Genomic DNA, 15,152 nt, shown 5'->3' on the forward strand with positions numbered 1-15,152 from the left:
CATGATGTCACAGGCCCTGGGCTGAAGCCCTGTGTTGTCGGGCTCCACACTCAGCAGGGAGTCAGCTGGACTTTCTCTCTCCTTCTGCCCCTCCCTACCACCTGCATGCACTGTCTCAAAATAAATAAATAAATCTTTAAAAATAATAATTGCCTTTGCTATGACTTTAATATAACATTTACTGAGAAAATGCTACATGCCAGACACTTTGATATGCTTTGTACAGATTGTCTGATTCTTCACAACAATCCTATGAGGGGCATGTTATTATAATCCCATTTTATAGTTTAGGAGACTGGGATTTAGAGAGGTAAGCCAAGCCAAAGAGCTAGTAAAAGTCGAGATGAAATCCAAACTGAAGTCATTTGACTCCAGAATTTAGAACTGTAATTACAAAACTATACATGTTCTTTAGCTAAGTTTCCTAAAAGTAAAGAATAACTGACACAATAATAACAATTAAAAACATTTAAACTTTTCTGTATAACTGAATTTTTTTAAACTGGTAACAAAGCAGCGTGTCTATGACTACAAACAAATGTACACTCACACTAGAGAACCAACAGCTCTTTTTCTTTCTCTCTCAGCCTACAAAGTCTCAATTCTATTTTTTCAGTTAGTATATTATTAAAAGATGGTAATAGTAACTATTTGTTTAATTAGAAGTTCAGCCTGCACTGAACAGTGAGGATGTTTTCTTATTAATTCTTATTAATACTCCCACTTCCAGGCGTCTGGGTGGCTCAGTGGGTTAAGCCTCTGTCATCAGCTCAGGTCATGATCTCAGGGATTGAGCCCCACATCTGGGCTCTCTGCTCAGTAGGTAGCCTGTTTCCCCCCTCTCTCTCTGCCTGCCTCTCTGCCTACTTGTGATCTCTCTGTCAAATAATTAAATTCTTTAAGAAACTTACTCCTATTTCCCAACATAATTTCTATATATAGTTATCTTTAGTTAATTAAATATGCTATTTGTAATGTATATAAATGTGGTTCACTGCAGAAGTAGCACACTTAATAAACTCCTTTCTCATAGAGCCATTTATTTTTCCAAGTTTCCAAAAGTCCTTTTTTCTACGTTATGTCTTCCTTTTGTAGGCCTTTCACATTTATTTCTCTTTTTTTAAAGATTTACTAAGCAGTGAGACAGCATGAGAAAAGAGAGGGAGAGGGAAGAAGCAGACTCCCCACTGGGCAGGGAGCCTGACAGAGGGCTCCATTCCAAGACCCTGAGTTCATGAACCGAGCCAAAGGCAGCCGCTCAACTAACTGAGCCACCCAGGTGCACCTTTTCACATTTATTTCAACTGCTCCGTAAAGTCAAGCACTCCATCCAGTTCCTTATTCAGCAAATCTCTCTGTCCTAAAGGCCGACTTTCTACTCCATCTAGCTGGCTGCTCTCTGGGTCTGCTCTAACAGCCATCGTCCTAGGAATTCCCTTCACTGCTTTCTCTTGACAGAGACCCACTGTTAAGTGAAATGCCCATCTTCCCCCTTCTTGGTTTCTTCCCATATATGTTGGAGCACATCATCTAGTACTTTCCTGAAAAAGGCACAGAGGAGATATTCTTTGTCTACATGTCTAAATACATCCTAACCCTCAAACTTCATTGTTTTATGGATAGTTTAACCAGGTATGGAATTCCAAGTTGAAAATTATTTCCCTTCAAAATTTTGAAAGTACTTTGCTTGTAAGTGTTAAAAACTCTACTGTCATTTGTCTTTTCATCTTAAGTGGTGGTTTTTATTCCTGGTGTTTTAAAATTTCATAATAATGCACTGGGGCATGGCTCCTTCTTCACTGGTTTTTCAGGTGTCTGATGGGCTCTTTCAATATAAAGATTCAAAGTCCTGGGGCGCCTGGGTGGTACAGTTGGTTAAGTATCTGTCTTCAGTTCAGGCTCGGGTCATCATCCTGGGAATTGAGCCCCACATTTGGCTCACTGCTCATCAGGGAGTCTGCTTTTCCCTTTCTCCCTCTCCCTTGTGTCACCTCCACCTTGCCAGCTGGTGCTCTCTCTCACACACACACATTTTCTCAAATAAATTAATAAAATCGTCAAAAAATAAAAATAAATATTCCAGTCAGTTCTCCAGATTTTTCTTCTTTTAATTACTCGGTAATTTCTACACCCACCTAAGGATTATTCCAGAACGACCCTAGTGATTAATATGTATACGGGGGGTGGGGAGACTACACCACTGTATATATACAGCACTCACTAAGGAGAGAGCGAACATAAGAATAAGCATGATATATAATATATAATATGTATAATAATAAATAATAATCACTAAGATATGAGGTATAAAGCAACAAATCAATAATATAGTTGTGAGACAGTTCATAAGAAAACCCTGAGTTTTTTTCTTGTTCAGTTTTCCTAAAACCAATTGCTTTTTATAGTTACACGTAACCAGAAATGCTGTTTCCGTGGCTTCTTGATTCCTCAGGCTGACCGATTCTAACAGTAATGCTAGTGTCTCTCTCCCCATTATAAAAAAACAAAGATATAAACATGTAAGTATACTCTAACAACAGTGGTATGTGTAGTTGTTAATTTCTTCCCCTCTAATTTCACTATTCCTAGAATAATACTCGATATCACTCATCTCCTAACATTTCCATCACTGCTTCCTTATACTTTCTGGAATTTTCCTCAAATTTAAACTATGCTTTATTTTTTTTATTTTTTTATTTTTTAAATTTTATTTATTTTATTTGACAGAGAGAGAGATCACAAGTAGGCAGAGAGGCAGGCAGAAACAGAGGGGGAAGCAGGCTCCCTGCTGAGCAGAGAGCCCGATGCAGGACTCGATCCCAGGACACTGAGATCATGACCTGAGCCGAAGGCAGTGGCTTAATCCACTGAGCCACCCAGGTGCCCCAAACTATGCTTTATTGAAGTATAGTTTCAATTTTTATTTCCAAGTTTTTTCTTCTTCTTTGTTCCCTTTTCACATTATACTGTTCTTGTTTTATAGATGCTTATGGGTTCTCTGAGATTAATAATAACCAGAGATAATTTAATAGTTTATGTTTGTTACCTTCATTACCTCTCTCCTCAAGGGTCATTTCTTCTGTTGTAGTTTCAATCTTTTATGCTGGAGCTTTCCTTGATTACTCACACTGAAGGATGACCTACTAAAACTCGACTGTGTTGGTAGAGTTTATTAACGGAAAAACTGTCCATTTGGTGATTAATCAGGAATCTAGCTTACTTAGGGGATCTCTGGTACTAAAATGTGGAAGAGTACTCTCTAGATGGGCACCTGGTTGTCTCTCAGTGGGTTAAGCCTCTGCCTTCAGAAGGCTCAGGTCACGTTCTCAGGATCCTGGGATAGAGCCCCATGTCGAGCTCTGCTCAGCAGAGCTTTCCCCTCTCTCTCTTCCTGCCTCTCTGCCTACTTGTCATTTCTGTCAAATAAATAAATAAAACTTAAAAAAAAAAGAGTACTCTCTATAGAGACATTCAATTTCTCCACAGAATTTCGACCATCACCCACTCTCTTGTTCTGTTCCCAGCCCATTTCACACCAAGGGGAAAGACTCCTAGCTGTCTGTGTTCTACACTTTTGAGTGGTCTCCCATTTTTTAAAAAATTTTATTCATTTATTTGAGAGAGGGAGAGAGGGAGAGCACAGGGTAAGGGGCAGAGGGAAAAGCAGACTCCAGTCCAAGAAGTGAGTCTGACGGAGGGTTCGATCCCAGGACCTTGGGATCATGACCTGAGCTGAAGGCAGAATGCTTAAATGACAAAGGCACCCAGGTGCCCCTCACATTATTTTCCTTAAATATACATCTAGGGGTGCCTGGGTGGCTCAGTGGGTTAAAGCCTCTGCCTTCGGCTCAGGACATGATCCCAGGGTCCTGGGATCAAGCCCCACATCGGGCTCTCTGCTCAGCAGGGAGCCTGCTTCCTCCTCTCTCTCTCTCTGCTTGCTTCTTTGCCTATTTGTGATCTCTGTCTGTCAAATAAATAAATAAAATCTTAAAAAAAAAAATAAAAAAATAAATATACATCTACATATACATATACACATGCATTCATAGCAACAATCATTTTTTAATTGGAAAGAATCTGAAATGTCTTGACCTTGAGCTATAGCCAAATCTAAAATAAACTAGAATTTACCACAGAAAAGGGAAAATATGAAGAGTATCTGAAATGTTATAAATATGCCAATGTGATGCTCACTGTTGAATTATGCATAATAGGAAAAATAATCGAAATAACCTAAATATCTTTATCAAAAACTTTTAAAAAATATTTTGAGAGAGAGCGTGAGCAGTGAGGAGGAGCAGAGGAAGAGGGAGAAGGAGACTCGCCGCTGAGCAAGGAGATGGATGTGGGACTTGAGCCCAGGACCCCAGGAACATGACCTGGGCTGAAGGCAGATGCTTACCCTACTGGGCCACCCAGGTGCCCTATCAAGAGCTAATTAAACAAATTATGATGCAGCTATTCCACAGTATGAATGTGCTGATACAGAAAGATTTATTCATTATACTATACAGAGCCCTGCCCCAAAAGATGGGGTTTGTAGTGTCAATGATAAAATATCATAATCGTATATATGTGTTATTTGGGGATATATGATATATATTTATTTTATATAACATATCAATATATGAACAATTATACATTACACACATCTATCATATATATGGTATGTTAATACTATTTCTGAAATAATATAGCAACAAAAATGGGGACAATGACAATAGCAACAGAATGTACAAGCCAAAAAGCAGATGAATGAGAGTAAACAGACCCAAGAAAGACAACCTTTTTCTCAAGTCAGCAGTGAATGGGGCTGAGAATAAAACCAGTCTGCCAGAGACTCAGGGATAACTAGCTATACCATGTACCTATGAAAATAAGCCCAAAATAAGAAGCATTAGGTGAACATTATCTGTAAAGCATTTAGGGCGCCTGGGTGGCTCAGTCAGTTAAGTTTCTACCTTAGGCTCAGGTTATGATCCTGGGATCCTGGGATCACGCCCCATATGGTCAAGCTCCCTGCTCAGCAGGAGTCTGCTTCTCTGTCTGCCTCTGCCCTCCCCCTGGCTTGTGTGCTCTCTCTCTCTCTGGCTCACTCTCTCTCTCCCTCTCAAATAAATAAATAAAATTTTTGAAAGAAAAAGTATTTACATTCCTAGATCCTCACTCCCACTGCCATTTGCTAGGTGACTTCTCTTCTGGAAGTTTATTCTCTGAAGATGGTAAGACAGAGTTCTTGGCCTAGGCAATGCTAAGAACTATTGAAGGCATAGGTATAAGTGTGATGCTGAAGTCAGTGAAGTCAGGGAGCTAAAAATGCTAAGGCACCCATGGGTAGCCCAGTTGGTTAAGTGTCCAACTCTTGATCTTAGCTCAGGTCTTGACCTCCGGCGCGTAAGTTGATGCCTGGTGTTGGGCTCCATGCTAGGTGTGGAGTCTACTTAAAAAAAAAAAAAATGCTAAGAACTTCCCCTCTTCCCTTTCTTATTCCTCAACTGGATAGCCATTCTTTTACCCTCCAGTCAAGACTAGAAGACTCCTCTCTTTAGAATGCAACTAGTCTAAGAAAAAGACCTAAAGATCTGACAGTAGTCCTCTCCAAAAAATGACCCACCCAGAACACCCTCCAGTGAAACTCAAAGTTGATCTGTCCCAATCATGTGCTCAAGATTCCTAATCGGGAGAAGACAGCCAAGTAAAAAGTCCTTCATAAGGAAGAGATCAAAACAATAAAGCAGGAAAAAACAAATTGGAAGTAAGAACCCATGCAAAAGAAGAACAAACACAAATAACATTCTTTGGAAAGGGCAAAGACAGAAAGATAAGATGTTGTACCCATCTTAAAAGAACAGAAATGGTACGAGACCATATAGAAAATAAAGAGCTCTTGAAAATTAAAAGCACTACAGCTGTCACTAAGCATTAGAGCAGTAAATTAATAGTCAATAAAAGGCTCAGTTGGTTAAGCAGCTGCCTTCGGCTGAGGTCATGATCCCAGCGTCCTGGGATCGAGCTCCGCATCAGGTGCCCTGCTCGGCAGGGAGCCTGCTTCTCCCTCTGCCTCTGCCTGCCATTCTGTCTGCCTGTGCTTGCTCTCTCTCCCTCCCTCTCTCTGACAAATAAATAAAATCTTTAAAAAAAAAAAAAAAGGATCATAAGTTGAAGTTGAGAAAATTTCTAAGTCAGAGAAAACAGGCACCTGGTTGGCTCAGTCAGTTAAGCGTCCAACTCTTGATTTCAGCTGAGGTACAGATCTCAGGGTCCTGGGATCAAGCCCTGCATCAGACTCCCAACTCAACAGGGAGTCTTCCCATCTCCCTCTCGCACTGCCCCTCCCCTGATCGTGTACTTGCACACACACTCTTCTCTCAAATAAATACATCTTTAAAAAAAAAAAGGAATCAAAGAAAAATATGAAATAATTAATAACAGCCCAACCCCAGAAAGAGAAACATAATAGAATATACTACAGAAAGTACAATAATGATATAATGACTAGCCAAGGAAAAAACACCAGTAAATGCAGACGACAAAATAATCAACAAAATAATTCAAAAAAAGAACGTGGAACAGAAAGGCACAAGTCTCTAGAATGAAAAGAGCCTAGCAAGAACACAAAACAGTAGATAAAAATACATCCATATAAGCCATAATCACTGTGAAATTCTAGGACATTAGAAACAAAGATTCAAGATTCCAAAGATAGGAAAAAGCAAAAAGCGAAAAACAAAACAAAACAAATAAAACAAGTCACACAGAAAGAATGAGTAATTGGAAGAGTTCTGGACTTCACAGAAACAACATTAGAAGAAAAGAAGATAATACCAATAAAATACTGAAGGAAAAACATTCAACCCAACTAAACCATGCACAGAACAGATTTTCTTAGACTTACACAGTCTCTCAAAACTTACCTCCTTCTCACCCACTTGTTCTTGAAAAGTTACTAGAGAGTATGTTCCATATGCTCAAGGAGGGTTAAAAAACATGAGATGCCAAAACAAAGCTATCCCAAGGAGTACTCTGAAGAGTGAGTAACTGTAGAATGGGATCTCCCCAGGAAGATATCCGTATACCAGATGCGGGAGGAAACCAGTCCATTCTAGCAGTGTAGTGTGAAGGACTACTATCACTAACACGGGATCAAGCCCCACATGGTCGAAAGGAGTTTAAAGAGGTTTAGCTTGCCCCCACACAGTCAAAAGGAATGTCGAAAGCTGACTACCCAGCAGAAACATTTTGCTCTGACCTGCACCTGAAAGCTAGAGGTGTAAGGTAAGGTGTAAGAGGCTTTGGTAGGCCTAAAATCACAAAATACAGAGCAGCTTCCTACTCCCATATACCTGTTCATCATTCACTACAATTACATCAAATGTACGGATCATGGAGGGCCTCAATGTATCCCAGAACGCCTCTATGACCTTGCCACACTGAATTTCCTTAGAGATGATTTTGCAAACTCTCAGAGAAGCTGAACATGAAGTAAGAATACGGCCTACAGACTCTATTCAGGTAACATTCTCAGGCAGCTTTCATCTGAGTGCAACAGCACCTTTTCTCACACAGCAAGGCTTATGCTTGCTACTCAGTTTAAAAAAAAACTGAACAATATGCTCTTCAGAAATGTATGTTTTATACATACACATATATGTTTAGTTCTATAGAAAAATAAAGGAACAATAACACTAAAATCAGGATATTAGGGGTGCCTGGGTGGCTCAGCTGGGTAAGCATCCACCTTCAACTTGGGTCATGATCCTGGGCTCCTGGGATCGAGGCCCGCATCAGGCTCCCTGCTCAGCGAAGAGTCTGCTCCTCCTTCTCCCTTTGCCTCTCCCCTTGCTTGCACTCACTCTCTCTTCTCGCTCTCTCTCACCCACTCGCTCAGATAAATAAAATCTTTAAAATAAATTTTTAAAAGTCAGGATATTAATTATTCTAGGGTAGAAATGCAAAATTCTTTTAAATAAATACTGTTTGTTCACCACTATGGTAGACATACCAATGATCATATTTATATTATTCTTTAAATTACATATATATGTATGCATTTTGATATACTATCTGTGTATCTGATACATCAGAAAATTACAGGCTGAACTTAAGAATATTTATAGCATTATAAAACTGGTTCATGTAAATAACCATCTAAACTAAGAGACATAAAACAATCTGTCTTACTCCAAATGAGTAAAAATCCAAACTCTTAAGTCATGAGAAATGTCAAATATTTTTTTTTTTTTTAAGATTTTATTTATTTATTTATTTGTCAGAGAGAGAGAGTGAGAGCAAGCACAGGCAGACAGAGTGGAAGGCAGAGGCAGAGGGAGAAGCAGGCTCCCTGTGGAGCAAGGAGCCCGATGTGGGACTCGATCCCAGGACGCTGGGATCATGACCTGAGCCGAAGGCAGCTGCTTAACCAACTGAGCCACCCAGGCGTCCCGAAATGTCAAATATTTTTATGAAGAAACATACTTCATTTAACAGGTCATATTTCCCCCTTTCCCTGACAGTCAAATTGATTAAATCCCCTCTCCAGTCTTCCTCATTTTTATTATTTGATAGTTCTGCTTCATTCTGCCTTAAGTATTAAGCAATAATGCCATCATAAAAAAGATCAGAATAGATGTAATCAAGATAAGCAAAGTTTGGTATTCTTTATAAAAAAAATTCAGTATAACAATATAGACTAATATTTCATAAGACAAACCATGCTTTTACCTGGCAACAAAGAAGGACAGTACCTGAAAAACCCACAGTACAGTATGGTAGGGTGAATAATAAATCGTAACTAAAATTTAATGACACCTTTAGGTCTACTACTAATAGAAATATTTCCAAGCAATTAATAGCTGATTTTATTTCAAGTAACAACAGAAAACAAAATTATGGTCCAATTAAAAAACAGTGAATTGGCTTTATAGAATTTGACTTGTAACAACTAAAAACATAGAGTTGCACGCAACAGGACATTTGTTATGTTTACCTTGAAGTCCATTAAGGATAGAAGTAATTTCTATGGATTTAATATGAGCTGTATCAGAGTTTTTGGCATCAGTAAGATCCAGTTTGGATACCATTTCTGGAGACGGATTTGTCTGGAAAGGCGGTTTTGACAAGCGCCGAAGTTTACAGCTCTTAGGAGAGTATTTTTCATCTTTGTCTTTTTCTTTATCTAATTTATTCTAGGTTAAGAAAAAAAAGTATCTCATGTTAGCCATAACTTATCATGAAGCATTTATTAGTAGCAATGTTAACACTCATTTTAAATTCAAAGTTGTTATTACATATCATTAAATAATATGAGAATAAAGAACATAAGAAGCTCCTCACAAACAGCCAAAAATGTTTTTCCAAAGTTTTAAACAAATACTATAGGATAAATAAAACTTTTTTGTCTAATATTTAAATTTTAATAGTGGAGATAAATAAGTGATCCCATAAGCAATTCAGACTAACAAACCACATACTGGTAATAACTGACATCATAAATTCTTCAAAATTAAAACCCAAACGTCTTAAATATTTACTAAAAAAAATTTCAACCTGGTAGTTTCAAAACGTGTAACATTTTCAATATAAATTTTTTTAAAAGATTTTATTTATTTATTTGACAAAGAGAGCTCACAAGTAGACAGAGAGGCAGGCAGAGAGAGAGAGGGAAGCAGGCTCCCGCTGAGCAGAGAGCCTGATGCGGGACTCGATCCCAGGACCCTGGGATCATGACCTGAGCTGAAGGCAGCGGCTTAACCCACTGAGCCACCCAGGCGCCCCAACATTTTCAATATAAAATGTTGGTTGGGAATGACAAAATTCCAAACATCTTCAGTTAGCTGACACTGGGTATAACTCTAAACAAATGATCTCTTAAAAAGTGAAGTCACAAGGCAACCTCCCTCCCTCATGTTGAAAAAAACTGTCCATTTACAACTAAAATGAGGAGAGGCAAACTAAAATACTTCCTGGAAACTGCTTTTTAAATTTGTTTTGAAAATAATGTATCGGAAAAATCACTGAGACAAGCCTCCTAAATGATGCTGCAGAGCATGACGGAGCAGTAGACAACTCTGCCGTCCCACCACAGAGACAGACTACGGAATCTCAGGGACTACTTTCACACTTCTCTCAAAAGCGGCACATCACGATCATCATTCCGGATGCAGAGAAGATAATTCATGACATATTACAGATGTTTCAGGGTAATAGTTCTCCCAGTGTGGTTCCTGGACTGACACCAAGAGCATTTTACTGGAATGTATTAGAAGTGCAAACTCCCGGAACCAACCTCAGATCTAGTGAATCACAAATGCTGGGGATGGGGGCACCTGGGTGGCTCAGTGGGTTAAAGCCTCTGCCTTTGGCTCAGGTCATGATCTCAGGGTCCCGGGATCGAGGCCCGCATCGGGCTCTTTGCTCAGCGAGGGGCCTGCTTCCTCCTCCCTCTCTGCCTGCCTCTCTGCCTACTTGTGATCTCTTCAAGTAAATAAATAAAATCTTTAAAAATAAAATGCTGGAGATGGAGCCAAGCCATCGGAGTTCCAACAAGTCCTCCAGGTGACGTGACAGATGCTCAAGTGTGAGAGCCACTCACTTAAGACATCTAGACTTAATTCTCAGAATGCAATGAAAAGCCTGATGTGCAGGTAGATGACCACAACCTATCAGTAATTAGTGCTGCTCCATTTTTTCTCCTGTTGCTAGCCTTTTCACTACTTCATTATTTTATTCCAGAGACCATAATGTATCCTGTATTCTTAGGGCAGAAAAAGTCCACCCCATTCGGAATTCAAATATGGCTTTTAATGGCTATCAGAAGACAGATGAGACAGAGTGAGGGAGGAGTGTGTAATATCAAAGAGTATTATCTAGAAAGCTTTTCCAAAATTCACATGATTCTTCCCTAATGACCAGGAATTGTAATATATGCCCTGGGAGGGGGCAAGAACTGAACTGAGAATAAATATTTAGGGAAAAACTCCCTAGGGAATGATTTTTTTTTTTCAAAGATTTTATTTATTTATTTGACAGAGATCACAAGTAGGCAGAGAAGCAGGCAGAGAGAGAAGGGGAAGCAGGCTCCCTGCTGAGCAGAGAACCTGATGCAGGGCTCAATCCCAGGACCCTGAGATCATGACCTAGGCGAAAGGCAGAGGCCTAACCCACTGAGCTACCCAGGCGCCCCCAGAATGAATATTCCCATCCCTACCTCCTCCTCTATCTGAGAAATACTCCCTCCTAAAACTTGCTTTGTCTGTGGAAATGGGCTTTTTTAACACCACTCGCACACAACCCTTCCAGTAGCTAAAGATAATACTATATATTCTGATTTCCATACTTCCCAGTAAAGACCAAAAGTGGAGATGAAAGGGGTTTGAGAAACCCTAGTTGTAGCGCCTGGGTTGCTACACCAAAACTTGAAGAACAGATCCAATTTTACAGTGAGAAAAGAACAATCACTCTGGGGGAAGCTTGCATGATCTGGGGCCACCAGCTCTTCTCTGCTTTCAGATATACCCCCTCCTTTTCTTCCCCTGAATAGTTTACAGGCATTAGACTAAAAGCCAGGCTCCCGGTCATACTATTTTATGGCTCCTAGCTAGAAATGAGAGGGGCAAAAAGGACGGAAAGAAGTAAGCGAAACCTGGCTGGGTGGCCTTACACAATGCTGGGATTAAAACAAGCCTCAAAGATCACTTAGTACAGTACTGTTTCCAAAAGACCTTTCCATAAGCTGACAATAGTTAATACCCAGATCTAGCATTTGGTAAATTCACTGCTAGAGTATTGCTATCTCTACCAACACTAACACACACACACACGCACACACACATTTAATGCATATTTTAGAGGAAAAGTTCTTTAATTAACAGCTATGATGTAGCAAAAAAAGCACTTTTAGCAAAATAACCACTTACCTTTATTTTCTTCCGATGTTTTATCTTTGGCACGTTTTTATCAGCAGGTCTTACTATTTTATCTGCTTTAATCCATTCATCATATCTAAAATTAAGAGAAATTCATATAAGTACACAAAACCTCACTTAAGTAACTATGCCATATTAAAGAGAAACTCATAAATAGAATCGTAACATTTTAGAACAGGAAACGTCAACTTCCTGGTTCAACGAATAAAGCTACCAAGGTCCAAAAAGAGAGATGAAGTGATCTGCCCAAGGATATAATGTCAGCTACTGGCTGAACCAAGACCAGAAAGAGTTCTTGACATCTAAACTAGCACCCCTTACCCTGTTACCATAACTAAAAGAAACCAAATTTGTATTGTAAAGAAACCACAATTTTTTCTACATTTTTTTTTTCTTACTCTGTTTTGCTTTTAAGCAGCAAGTACACCATTTTTTCCTCCTAGACACATCAGGAAGCTAAGGTAATATGCTCTAGTTTTAAATGACATTGTGTTATAAAAGAGCGTAATATTGTAACTTACAGACAATGCAAAATCAACAGAAAAAAAAAAAAACCTTCTCATAAAATAGTAGGAAATCTTTACTCCGCTAAGTTTTTCAATATTCTGAGATGCTTCCTACATATACACCCAGCTAAGAGTCAACAGCTCTGATGGCCTTCCCACTCAACGCCGACAATCTCTCTGAGTTTCACAGGGTGCAACTTACTCCCGACTGCGATAAATCTATTTGTTTAAAGCAAAAAGGAATGGCAGTTTATTTTTGTAAAAACTCAACTAAAAGGAAGAAACATTAAAAATGAGTTAACATCTTTTTATGTTCAAAAGTTATATATATTTGTTGTGGAAAATGAAAACTCACTAGCATTTTTAACTCCAGAACATGAAGAACTAAAAATAAGCTTTTAAATAAAAATGTCCTCATTAGTAGAAGTACTAAATGATGTAACAGAGGCCCCAAACCAGGCATTAAATGATCTGGGTCATCACCTAACTGCGAAAGTATATTCTTGCTCCGGAGTGGGCCTGAAATGTATGCCTGTAACAACTCCCAAGCAAAGTGCTACTGCTGGTGCAAACACTGGCTTTCCTAGGGCCTAGGGCACACCCCCCAGGCAAGGGATTAGGTCTGTATCTGGTGGAAGCTGCTGAGGGCCACAGCGATAATTAGAGATAATAAGGAAGAATGGAATGCGCTCTAGGAAAGTCTTCCTAGAACTTCCCTGTGGCTGGTTATGTGGCCCTAATCAAGCCATTCTCTACATCAGACTCAGTATATTCTGTATCAAATAAGACTGTGTTTAAAAAGAAAAAAATAAGACTGCACAGCACATCTAGTTTTTAATAATCAAACATAGTAAGAACTTCAAAAAGTTTTAAAACAAATATTATTTTACTCAACACATCCCTTTTGGTATTTATACTGGCATGGTATCACCTTCCTAAATATTTACAGTACTTTTAACTTTCCCATGAATACTGAAAATTGCATTATGCTTGAGATGAAAGCTATTTAGTTCCTTCCAAAACTGGAATGAAGGTGGAAAATGAAGAAAAAAAATAGTATCTCTGCCCTTCGCAAAGCTGAATGTAAATGTCTAGAAGTGGGTCTTACTTGGATATAGTTATCAAAGTTAATGCTGCGTACTTTGTTTAAAAGAAAACAAAACAAGCTATCTTCTTGATAACTGAAGACAGTTCATGATGGTTACTTATACCTAACATCAACGTAAACTAAACAAGGATATATTATTTTTTACCTTTCTTTACTCAAAACTATCTGTTACGTAGTTAGTTTGTAATATGAGACATTTTTACTATTCAATTTGGGTTTTTGGCATGAATTATATTTCAAATTAGGACAAAACAGTAGTTGCAACTTAAGATCATCACCATGATATTCTAGACTTGTCAAATACATCAAATAAGCAAAAAAAAAAAAAGAAAGAAAGAAACAGAAACAAAAACAAAAACAGTTATTGCCTCAATAGCTGAAATGTTCATCATGAGGGAGAAAGATTTATGAGTCACAGAGAATGGATATTCTCTTAGGAACAAGGTAGAAGAAACATGCACATCAATAAAGTAACAGCTGCTGCCTTGGTACAGGATGATGCCCACCACCTAAGCTCCACCAGTGTACATATGCTAACTGGTCACCATTTTCTGAAGAGTCCTGTAAGAAGACTGGCTATCAGAAGCACTTAAAGTAGTGACTGTGGAATGTGTAAAGAGCATTGGACCAAGCAGAAAAGAAAAAAGACAAATTTTGGAATTAGATGAAAGGAACTATACACACTGGAATAACGGTATTTAAACACTATGGTCTTACTATCTTGGATGACAGTTTTGTTTTAAAATAATGAGTATTCTGTATGGTTTTAAGAGATGCCTTGAAAAATTCTTTAAATATGTTTCCTATTGAAATAATAGGTACTTCATACATGGTAACTTACAGTCCTATAAATATTAGTTAATATTATTACTCCTGTATTATTTGCCTCTTTCTGTTCTAATTTCTCAGTGTTTTTTGCTTGTTTAGGTATTCCCCTGTTCTGACACTATTCTTTTAGATTTGTCCTTTTCTTGGCCAGACTTATTCTCTATTTTTAATAAAATGTAGTAACACAATATTTTTATTGTTATTATAATTAATAACCTTTAGAACTAGAACATGCCTTAAAAATCTATCAATGAATTTACTTCACAGATTAAGAAAACTCAAACCATGCAAGTAAACTGACTCTGCAAGCAATAGGTTTGCCAAAAAAGCATGAGGTCGGGAGTTAGAGAAAAATGGGTTAAGGGACTGCCTCTTAAGACATTCTGGTCAATACCAGAATAATGGTAGAGGGCACAGATGGCAGGTCCTATCCAGAGTAAGAACAGAGAAAAGAATAGTAGATCAGCAGATAGAAAAGCCACATTAAGAATGCACAACCTGTGATGAGGGAGAACTGAAAACAACGTGAGAATTTTGATTAAGGGAGAGCTTTCATATTATAAATGCCCTTACCAAATAAAGTTGAGATCATTGACACAAACATTAACCCAGACAAATATTTCAAAACTTAATGAGGTTTTAAATAGCATTTTAGTTTTTGATTACTCTTACAAGGAACAAAGATTAGAGAATAAACTGAGAGCTGTTAACTGATCACTGTATTTTAAAAATAATTAATGTTCCTTCCCTTTATGCAATTACTCAGAGTATCATGCAAGTGTT

At 38.4% G+C, this 15,152-nt stretch overlaps 1 protein-coding gene across 8 annotated transcripts in view; it reads right to left on the bottom strand.

Annotated features, from left to right (window-relative positions):
• The window catches only part of ARID4B (AT-rich interaction domain 4B), a 147,034-nt gene that overhangs the window by 16,949 nt on the left and 114,933 nt on the right, over positions 1-15,152 (bottom strand). For all 8 annotated transcript variants that reach the window (XM_004777743.3, XM_004777744.3, XM_045087269.1 and 5 more), the window contains 2 exons: positions 11,919-12,003; positions 8,990-9,188 (listed from right to left, as the gene is read on the bottom strand). In XM_004777743.3, the coding sequence (XP_004777800.1) occupies positions 8,990-9,188; positions 11,919-12,003 (284 nt within the window). The remainder of the gene's footprint in view (positions 1-8,989; positions 9,189-11,918; positions 12,004-15,152) is intronic.

Source organism: Mustela putorius, unplaced genomic scaffold (assembly GCF_011764305.1).
Source record: "Mustela putorius furo isolate JIRA1106 unplaced genomic scaffold, ASM1176430v1.1 tig00001075_pilon_pilon_pilon, whole genome shotgun sequence".
NCBI lineage: Eukaryota > Metazoa > Chordata > Mammalia > Carnivora > Mustelidae > Mustela > Mustela putorius.